At 40.0% G+C, this 10,558-nt stretch overlaps 1 protein-coding gene across 1 annotated transcript in view; it reads left to right on the forward strand.

Annotated features, from left to right (window-relative positions):
- LOC125894114 (voltage-dependent calcium channel subunit alpha-2/delta-2-like) overlaps nucleotides 1-8,810 on the forward strand; it is a 67,509-nt gene extending 58,699 nt beyond the window's left edge. Inside the window, exons 28-38 of the mRNA XM_049585310.1 lie at nucleotides 358-456; nucleotides 587-678; nucleotides 787-834; nucleotides 1,969-2,040; nucleotides 2,935-3,087; nucleotides 3,179-3,231; nucleotides 3,460-3,515; nucleotides 3,897-4,020; nucleotides 4,140-4,249; nucleotides 4,368-4,450; nucleotides 8,020-8,810. Of these exons, the coding sequence (XP_049441267.1) occupies nucleotides 358-456; nucleotides 587-678; nucleotides 787-834; nucleotides 1,969-2,040; nucleotides 2,935-3,087; nucleotides 3,179-3,231; nucleotides 3,460-3,515; nucleotides 3,897-4,020; nucleotides 4,140-4,249; nucleotides 4,368-4,450; nucleotides 8,020-8,115 (986 nt within the window). The 3' untranslated portion in view covers nucleotides 8,116-8,810. The remainder of the gene's footprint in view (nucleotides 1-357; nucleotides 457-586; nucleotides 679-786; nucleotides 835-1,968; nucleotides 2,041-2,934; nucleotides 3,088-3,178; nucleotides 3,232-3,459; nucleotides 3,516-3,896; nucleotides 4,021-4,139; nucleotides 4,250-4,367; nucleotides 4,451-8,019) is intronic.
- Nucleotides 8,811-10,558: the final 1,748 nt, after the last annotated feature.

Raw genomic sequence — 10,558 nt, forward strand, 5'->3', positions numbered from 1 at the left:
CTGTAATGATAGGTCAATATTGTGTTCACAGCGTGTTTCTGCTGCCACCAAGTGGCCAAAAAACCCAAACAAAACCACACACAACAGCTTAAAGTGCAACACCTCAGGTTCATCGAATGTGACCTAACTGTAAATGATCAGTGATCATTTTAACAAGCTTGAGTCATGATGAAAAAATAATCTCACAGTTTTAATCAGCAAACTGTTTTAGGTGTCATCACAGCTGTGGGGCTGAGAGAGAGGTTACGATTGTGAAAAGATAACATGTGTGATGTGTGACATCAGACTGTGACATCACCTCAGTCGGTTTTTTTTTTGTTGTTGTTGTTGTTGTTTTTTTCTTTTGTTTGTGAACAGCGTTGGACGACCCTGTAGGTGCAGAAAACGGCACTGCTGGAATTCTGGTTAGTTCAGCTGTGGAGGTGAATCTGGGAGGCAAACTGCTCAAACCTTCAGGTAAGAAAAATACTTTAATGTGGCAAACTTAATGTGGCATCATGTGGGATTCCCAGGAATGTTTTTTTGATCTTGTTTTTGATCTTCTTCCTCCGCTCTCTGCTCTGATCCTGTGGATGTTGTCACTCAGTGGTCGGAGTGAAGCTGGACCTGGAGGCATGGGTGGACAAGTTTAAGATCCTGGCCAGCAATGTGTCAGACAGTCGACAGGGCTCACACAAGGTACAACATGGTGCCACTTATTACTAATAGTCATCAATTATTTAATTAAACTTCATTCACTGTAACAAAAGTGACATCATTGTCTCATTACATTCTTTGTTACAACAGTGTGGACCATCCAGGAGCTGTGAGATGGACTGTGAAGTGAACACTGACGTAAGAATAATTTCTGTTTTATTCTTTTTTTTTATTCAGAGGTTAAATTTTCTCTCAAAGACACTAAAATAGTGCTGCTAACCAACAGAGGCTGGTAGCAATTGAAGCGACAAAACCCAAAACCTGAAGCAGGTAAGCAGGATGTGAAATAATCTCACATGAATCTAGTTGTAGTCGTACAAAGAGTGAACCCGCAAGATCCCCTTGTCTTTAGATGTCAGCGGATGTCAGACTTTAGTCTTTTAAAATCATTTTTTAAGTCTTCCGGTGTTTGGTCTCCATTATTCTGTTTTGACATTTAATTAGTAGAAAATTGGAGCAAGTGCACAGAAATCTCTTTGTGTCATATAAATGGGCTTTCTTTGAATAGGGATGCATGATATTGGATTGTTACGGGTATTAGATATACTGACATTATCCAACTCATTTTGGGTGATTGCAGATGCAGCTACTGATATAAGCATCTATTTTTCTGCAGAGAACATTAAGACTGTCCTGTAGTGGCATTCTCTTGTTATTATGCCTGCTGTTATCGTGATGGGCCACTGGTAGATGCAGACATAAAATACAATGCTTTTCAAAATATACACGTTTACTGGTAAAAATAAGAAACCCTAATCCAACGTAGGTTACATGTAAAGTATGCCATATTTATTTTAATGTAACAGTTTCAAATAAAATTCACACTTTAACAGGCTCGGATGATGCTCTCCCTGAGACAGTCTTGACAGGGCAAATCTGACCTATGTCAACTAATTAAAGTCACAGTATTAAAGCATTTATCAGCTTGTTATGTCGAGAGAAATTTTCATTTTTTGCCAATACCAATGTCTTGTTAAAGCCGTTATCTGCGGATACTAATGACGTGCCGATATTATTGTGCATCCCTAGCTCTGACAGTGGAGTCTGATATGTTTGATTTTAATGACTCATGAGAGAAATGTTTTTTGCAGTTTAATATATTTTTATGTAGAAAAAATTGGGGTATTTTTATCATGCATGGAGACATGCTTGGTTTTTAGCTTTTCACACTTGCCTGAAGGTTTTTTAGAGTCTGCTGTCTCCTCTTATAAAGTCAAGACAACCTGTATCTTGAGATTTAGCAAAAAGTTACCTGTATCGTGTCGTCTGTAGGACCTCCTCTGCTATCTCATTGATGATGGCGGGTTCCTGGTTATGTCCAATCAGAGAGATCACTGGAAAAAGGTACGTCTTTGTGTGGTCATGTGCTACTCTTATAGTAGTATAACTTGAAATGTCTATTTCTGAGAAGAAAGTTTGCATTTAGGCATGTTTGTCTTTCTAGTTCATATTTTGAAAGTGATGCAGAACTAAAAATATAAAATTCTAAGTCATGTTTTGTAAGCAGATGTGAATTTCTGAGGTTTTGTTTGGTGTTATTGTGTGTTTTACATCATATTTTGTGTGTTTCAAAAGTAGTTTTTGTCACAGGATCATTAATAAGTGGTGTATGCTTCTCTGGAGAAAAATATTTCCCAACACTTAAGATTGGTGGTTTGGTCCGACTCCCAACCCAAAGCGTCGCTATTTGACGACCTGGGAATGAGACTCAACAATCAACTATCTTTCTCCCGAGAAACATAAAGCACTTTAATAATTAAAGGTACAATCAGCAATCCTGGAGAAGGATTGATGATATTTAAACTCAGCACCCACACAAATACACCCCTTTGTCTCGCTCCCACTTCCTTTCTCTTTACAAATCCATGGCCTTTCCCTAGACCTGCACACGAGTATAAACACCTTCTGTTGTTTACTGACCAGAATAGTGTTGTGTGGCCAAGTCTGAGCCACGTTGTTTGTTTCCTATTTATAGAAGCATAGCTGAGAGCTAGCGGACCATGAGGAGATAGGCTACTGGCTGAATTTGGCAAAAAGTGAATTGTCTTAGAATCGCAGACTGCACTTTTTACTCAAGTATTTTTCTCAAGTCATCCCAATGTCCAGTTCAGTTCAGCTCAGCTCAGCTCACACCGCAGGGCCAAAGAAATGTAGCGAAATGAAATCAAGAAGAAATAAACAAGTGGAAAAGATGATTTCCTCTCTGTAACTTTATTTTCTTTCTTTCGTCCATCACAGATCGGCCTTTTCTTTGGTGATGTCGACCCGTACCTGATGCACGCACTCTACAACAACTCAATCTTCACTCGCCGTCAGTCTTTCCACTACCAGTCTGCATGTGAACCCATCAGCAGCAGCCATACTGGTGCAGCACCCAGGGGCATCTTTGTGGTAAGAGACCACCTGCAGATTTTAGATTCTGGGACGTTTTATAATGTTTTGGTGGAAACCTTTTATCTGTAACGACTCTGTGTATCTGCAGCCGTCCATTGCTGACATCCTCAGCGTGGCGTGGTGGACTTCGACGGTGGCATGGTGAGACTTTGTTTTCTACAGTCCAGTTTCTTAAGTCCAATGACACCAAGAGCATGTGAGGTGACCTTTGAAACAATTCAAACTGTGTACAGACTCCTGCACATGAAGCCAGGGTGCTTAATTTTAGACTTGTGTTGCTGTAGCTGTGACATGTGTCAACTGATATTTATTGATGTTTACAGATTGTATTTCATTATCCAATAAAGTGCAATGTGAACACTGTTTCAGGTCTGTGATGCAGCAGCTCCTGTACGGCCTGGCCTACAACAGCTGGCTCTACCAAGGTGAATCTGTGCATCATAACAATATCATTGTGTGCGACATGAGTATCCGCGTGAATAATGGATCCAGGAATTTTAAGGCTCATTATGTTTCTGTTTTTATGTTAAAAATTATACAAATTAGATGAAGTAGCAGCACAAGCAGCTCATTTGCATTTTGTCCTTATTTTCTGGCCCAAACTTCTGTTAACATAAACACATTCTGAGATGACCCCATTAAAAGGGGAGTTTGTTAACAATGAAATGAGGTCTTGCACCACAGCACCCAGAAACAACATTTAGATGAATGTGTACATAAACTCTGTGTGAGAATCATTTTAAATCAGCTTTATGAATTAATAAACATTATATAAAATGTTAAATTTGGATGTGTTTGTGCTCTAGATGATCTCCTGGTTGACGCTTTCGAGACGAGGGAAAGCAGCTGTGTGACCATCCAGAGCCAGTTCTACTTCACAAACACCACCAACTCCTACAATGTGCTGCAGGACTGTGGAAACTGCTCACGGTGCGTTTTTTTTTTTTTTTTTTTTTCCTGAAGCATCAGCAGAATGTGTTTGTGCTCTCATACCTGTACTGTACATCGTGTATGAAGCTGGCTGAAATATTCATCACTGTCTCCCACAGGCTGTTCCATGCCAAGAGGATAGAAAACACCAACCTCCTGTTTGTGGTCGCTGAGACGCTCCCCTGCAGCTCCTGTGAGATAGAGAGGTTGACACAGATCAGGACAGAGTGTATCCTTTTCACGCTCATACACTCTGCTGTGCTTTTATTTGTGCTGCAGGTGAAAATCTCATTAATCATGCGTGGCAGGTGAGTTCACTGTTTCCTCCCTTAACTGAAAGCAAACAGTTCAGGAGGAGAATCCATGCGAAGTACTGAGCAACGCGCGATATCGTAAAGGCCCGACATCCTGCTTTGACTACAGTGCCTTAGTAAGTAGATACACTATAAGTATGGCGTTTGTGCCTCAGTGTGCGATGGGACATTTTGAGCACAGAAAAACATTTTTGTAAGCACAGAAATTATATTTTGTATTTTTATATTGTTTTCTATGTAGACCCTACACCGTAGCCTATACATGTGGCCTATGCTGTTGTGAGCATTTATACTTGTTTGGTGGTGTCTGTGTCACTCTGCAGTTACACTTCCAAAACACTGGTTGGCGGCAGGGTTTCTGTGAAGTGCTGTAAAGTTTAGTTGATTCAAAACACACATTAAACATGGCTTATAGGGACAATTTCAACCTCAGATACACAAATCAGCTTCACCATAACAAGCAGCATTTATAGACAAATCACATGTCTTTTGCTGGACACATTTTCCCCACAAATACAACATGCTAATGCTTTAGCACAAGCCCATGGCATTTTACATTATAGAAATTAGCCTATTGACAAGTGGAGATTTCCTCTGGTCATATGAAGCCAGGAAGATGAATCCCGAAGTATAAATCCCAGAAGACTTAAAATTCTACATTTGTGGAAGCTTTCTTGTCTTCACAATTTATTGTGTCTTATCCATGAAATTAAAGTAAATAAAAGCTTTGTTTCCACTGAGGGAAATGATTTCAGCTTATAGAAATAGACAGGTGGTCTGCATCGCCACTGCATGTAGTTACATTTCTGGGGAGGTGTACGTCGGGTTATGGCATAGGGTCATCAAACAAACAGTAGTTAACTAAGCTAGCTGACTAACTTCATACGAAAACATTATAATCAATAATGTAGTTCATTAAAAGAAGAACTTAAACTGCTTAATCAGAGTATGCTACATGTGATTTTTAAAGCAGACTTTAAGGTGGTTAACAGTCATTAGTTATAATAGAATTACATGTATGATCATAACACAGTGTAGCTGGCAATTGTCAAGCCAACTATCTTACTCTGCGACTTCTTATTTGGCAGAATCAAGCTAACTTCCTAAAAACATAGCTAGGTAAGTAAAGCACAGACTAACTTTCAACTGGAATTTCATAAAGGTAAATTCCCTTCACTCTAAGTAAAGCTGCCATAAAGCTTTATCTGCTTGTTCTTGTATGGTCGAATAGTTTTAGGAGCCCACTCTCCCTGTCCGACAATTTCTGTAACTTTCCGAAACTGACAATCTGACATTCAAACCAACTTCACAGCATGATCGGTTGCCCAGAGGCAGAGAGTTTGAACTCTTTCTGCTCTTTATTAGCCTTCTTGGTGCAAGTATTTCTGTCACTTTTCATGATAACAACAAATCAGTGCAACACCGGGAATTTCTGCCAGAAGAGACCAGTTGAACGTGAGCGATGTTATTCCCATATTTAAAGGGCCAGTGTGTAATATTTGGCATGGTTTATTGTCAGTCTGAATCTGAATCTGAATATTCTACCCATTAATATGTTTATATAAGTGTATAATCGCTTTAAAATAAAATTTGTTTGGTTTTCGTAGCCTTATAATTATGCTTTTATATATATATATAGCAAGGGCCTTGCTTTAGAGAGGTCGCCATCTTGCGCCGCCATGTATGTACGGCAGACCGAGCGGACAATCCAGCCAGCCAGAGAACGTGTTTCGCGTGTATAAATAAACCAACGAAGACAGCGGAAGGAAGGAAGAAGGAGGAAGAAACAGCAGAGAGTGTTAGTAGTTCGTCAATAGAGAGTAGTGAAAAGTTTTTTTAGTTATAAAGTTTGCGAATGGACCACACATACCATGCAACAGGAGATAATGAACCCGAACTGTCATCTGCGAGGAAAAGAAGAGGCAACTTCACTCCTTGTGATGCACTCTCTGCGGCGCTTTTCCTCCTGATGATATATCTCCCCAACAATGGCAGCAGTAGCACCGAATCCCATTCTGTGCATTCAGCCTCTCTTCTCACCCGCTCAGCATCAAACACATGGAGTTCCTCATCTGTATGCTGCGGCTCAAACAGGTATGGCTCTGGGTCTGTGTCCGCTACAAGAAACTCTTCAAAATCGCGTTCAAAGTCGTCCATTGCAGCTACTATAGTCCGGAGATATTGCTAGGCTAAATAAACAGCTGAGCTCTGTTTACCGGCTACGCTGTCAGTCAGTGTGCGGGCTGGAGATTGGCGGAGCAGAGAGGGGAGGGGAGTCCCCACTCGGTATGGTAAACAAGTATGTGTTCATGAAGTGTGTGTGTTACGCTAGAAGAGTCAGAGTTTGGGACGGAGTCTTTTACCCCCTGGAGTGTTACCGGAGTTTTTGGAGTGCTCAAATAAACTGGCCTTTTTCCCTAACGCTCCTCTGGTCTCCTGCTCGTGAGGGATTCATTACAATATCGTAACATGGTTTAGATTTCTAAATAAACATTCACCTCATCGCTAGATAGACCTACTCCTGAAAAACTTATGCGCAAGGCTTTTTGTCCCTACGAGGCCATCGTCATTTACCCGACGGGAGGGGTGAGCGAGTGAGCCCTGCAATCTAGAATTTGACCACTGATGTCACTGTTTTCAACCCATTTTACACACTGGGCCTTTAAACAATAGCACACCTGCTATGACAACTAGCTTTTTACTCAGTCTTCTAGTGTCTTATAAACCCTTTTTGTTTTGGACAACACATAGTATGAACTCCTGGTAGTTATTTTTTTTAGCACAACCCAGATGTCGACAACCTTTCCTATTAAAAGAGCCATTATTGCAAAAAAAGAAAAAAATCTGTCTGGAGCTGCAAAACATATTGTTAACAGCCTATTAAGTCTGAAGTAGCCCATCAACATTACGAATAGGTCTTAATGAGCATTCATTAATGTGATTTACTACAAGGTGGCCACTCTGTAGTGGGCTATTTATAATTATGTAGTACTTTAACTTGAAAGCAAATAAATCTGCCCACACACTATTAAATCCTCTATTTCCTCCAAGACTTCACCTTTTTTGGATTTGGAATCCATAGCCAGCCTTGCTAGAGGGACTCCAGGCTAACCATCGCTACTGAGGTTCAGCAAAATTTTGAGGAAAAGGCACAGGGTCGTAGACGTATGACTCACGTTTCAGTTGATGAAACGTTAAAACTTTTTTAATTTGATGTATAGGCCACACATTTGTACAGTTGTAGAATGCAGTAATCACTCTAGGCCTACAACAATGGCAAGTGAATATCTGAATGTTAAAAAATAACTGTTATTCTTTTCCATGTAATTTTATGTCAAAGTCACAGGGAGCCAATGGAGAGGGTCTTAAGAGCCGCATGTGGCTCTGGAGCCGCAGCCTGCCTGCCCCTGGCATAACCCAATGTTAACAGTCATCATACTAGCTGCTACTAGATTGAAGACTAAACAACTAATCATGAATGATTTACTCCAAAATTTCCTTTTGGCTGTGATTGTGACACATTGCATTATAACTTCTCTACAAACTACAATGTATATGCTTGCAAAAACATGTTTCTCTTTTTAAACTGTCCCATTGCACAAGTTAAAACAACTATTATCTAAATGTACAAATGTCGAATCATTTGCTTTGGAAAAAGAGGATTTATTGTGATCTCTCATTGCAGGAAAACACGTCAGAGTGTGGACGGGGTCATGCACTGCAGTCCTCCATAGGAATCCTTCTCTTTATTCAGCTCATTCTGCCTCTTCTTCATCTCTGACACGTGCAAGCACTCTAACTGACATCTTTCATCTCTTTGGGTTTAGGCTCGGATCTACTGACTGTCAGATCAAACAGCAACTGCAAAATTCTTCTTTTTTGATCTACAAACGGCACACGGTGCATTTGTGCTTGAAAAAGAAATAACGTGGATCAGCTCTTAGTGTTTTCTGCCTTATCGCTTATGCATTTGTCGGTGTGAGTGCAAAATGTAGGAAGAGAATGTGTCGAGTGTGCATGCTGCTTAAACTAGGACAAGCATGTTTAACATTTTTGCACACAGGCTCAGCCATGTAAGCAAACACTAAAAAGTCAGGGAGGCAGCTGAAATGTATTTTTCAACGGGCCAATAAATGACCCCCCAGCAGGAACAGACGACAGCCCCAGTTTTAGGTTGGACTGTGGCGGTGGAATCATAAAGGATCTAAAAACTCAGATGGATTTACTTTGTGTTAAATACACAGCGATGTAAGGAAGTATTCAGATCTTTATTTTAAGTGGAGTTGCTCTAGAAATACCAGTATAAATCATGCAGTTAAGATTTACATAAGTAAAAGTAGAGAAGGATTAACTTAAAGTATCAGGTAAAAATACTCCTGTGTTCTCTCACCATATCATGCATTTCATTATCAGATAATTATTACTGATGTATTCAGTATGTATTTTAATGTAGCTCATCAAGATAAAGCTATTTTTTAACAGTTTCATCTATAAAAATAATCTTAAATTCCAGCATAGTTTTTTCTGCATAAGATATTAAATGAAAAATAACCACAGCCGTCAAATAAATGTAGTGAAGTAACAAGTACAATATTTCCCTTCACGATATAGTGGGGTTGGAGTATTAAAGGTGCTCTGTGGAGTTTTGGAGAACAGACAAACTGTTGATCGTTTGTCTAAAGTCATTAAGCATCATGCTTTTGTTTATCTCACTGCAAAGCACTGCTAACATTACAGCAAGCATGTCAGTCTTCCTGATGAGATCATGTGATGTGCATTCATGCTCCCTCTGGTACGATAATCTTAAAAATAGCCAGCGGTGTGTGTTGCACCATTATTTTCAAATCATGTAGTGTGTACACGTTCGACATCAGAGAGAACAGCATCTGTGAAGTGTCTCCCTGTGTGTGAGATGCAACCCAATTTTTAAAATTGGTTAGGATTTTAAGGGTGCTTTCACATCTGCCCTGTTCAGTTCAGTTCAGTTCAATCAAACTCAAGGTCGTTTGCCCCCAAACTGCTGCTTGTTTGTGGTGAGAACATGTTCCAAACTCGATCTGAACCAACTGCAGTCACATGACAAGCAAACACTAGGTCTGAAAGCACCCTAAAACTCCTGCCGACTTTACAAATATTTTGCTCTATAGCGCTACTGCTGGTCAAAAACAACATAGGCTTCCTTTAGTAGCAGAAAATTACATTATTGATGTAAAGTAAGAGCAACCTCACCACTGTATCCAACTTTTATACTTAGTTAAGCCCTGGGTTTTTATCTGTGATTGACCAAACACAGCTGTTGACACAACAACTTTGTTGACAGGGTATTCTGAGTTTTTAGATCTTTCATTGTCACTGTCCAACACCTTGTTTAACAGCTCTGAATATATTTATATGACTAGACAGCTGTAGGGTTAATAGCATCTGTGTGTTTGGGAGGATTCATTAGACAAGGCCCACCTCAGTTTTTAACTAAAGCTCTCCGAGGCATTTACACAACCGACAGTTTTAAATCGAACTGCTGCAGCATGAAAATGTAAATAAACAGACAGAATCTGCTGAGCTCAGACACTGCTGCTGCCGCTGCTGCTTCTGGCAAATTCTGCTTTTGTGGGCTTTTGTGAAATTCAAAATGAATTATCTGCACCAGTTTCATTTGCATGTCCGGTCCTAGCAGTTGTCTTTGCACAAAAATAGAACGTCCTGCACCTGCAGCAGTTTTTACATGACAGTAGATTCGGACCTTAACCTAACATTCACTTCAGTGTCTTTCAATCCACCTCTGACCTTTGCCAAGACAGTCTCAGTACTATATATTGCATCATACACAACACGACCCAGAATGATGTCCCTCTGCTGTCTCACGTACACCCCGTCTCTTAAATCTGACCAGGAGTTTCCCCCCTCCCCCCTCCCAAAAGAAATATTTTCTCAGAGCACTTTGGCAAATGAGACCACAGATGAGAAAAGAAATAACAGACCTGCAGCATAACACATCATAACACATATCAGTGATGAGACATCAAGAGTTGTTTCATTGATACAAAGATTGTTAACGTCAGGGTTTGTTCTGCTGAAATGCTTCCACAGATACTCGGTGTGATCTTGATGTGCTTCCAGTTGATAAGAATTGTTTAAGTGGACAAAAACAGACCAAAATTATCAAATATTATCAGTGATTTTGTTACAAAAATGTAGTAGTGAATCCCTTCAAACGGCTGCATGGT

Source organism: Epinephelus fuscoguttatus, linkage group LG1, assembly GCF_011397635.1.
Source record: "Epinephelus fuscoguttatus linkage group LG1, E.fuscoguttatus.final_Chr_v1".
Taxonomy (NCBI): domain Eukaryota; kingdom Metazoa; phylum Chordata; class Actinopteri; order Perciformes; family Serranidae; genus Epinephelus; species Epinephelus fuscoguttatus.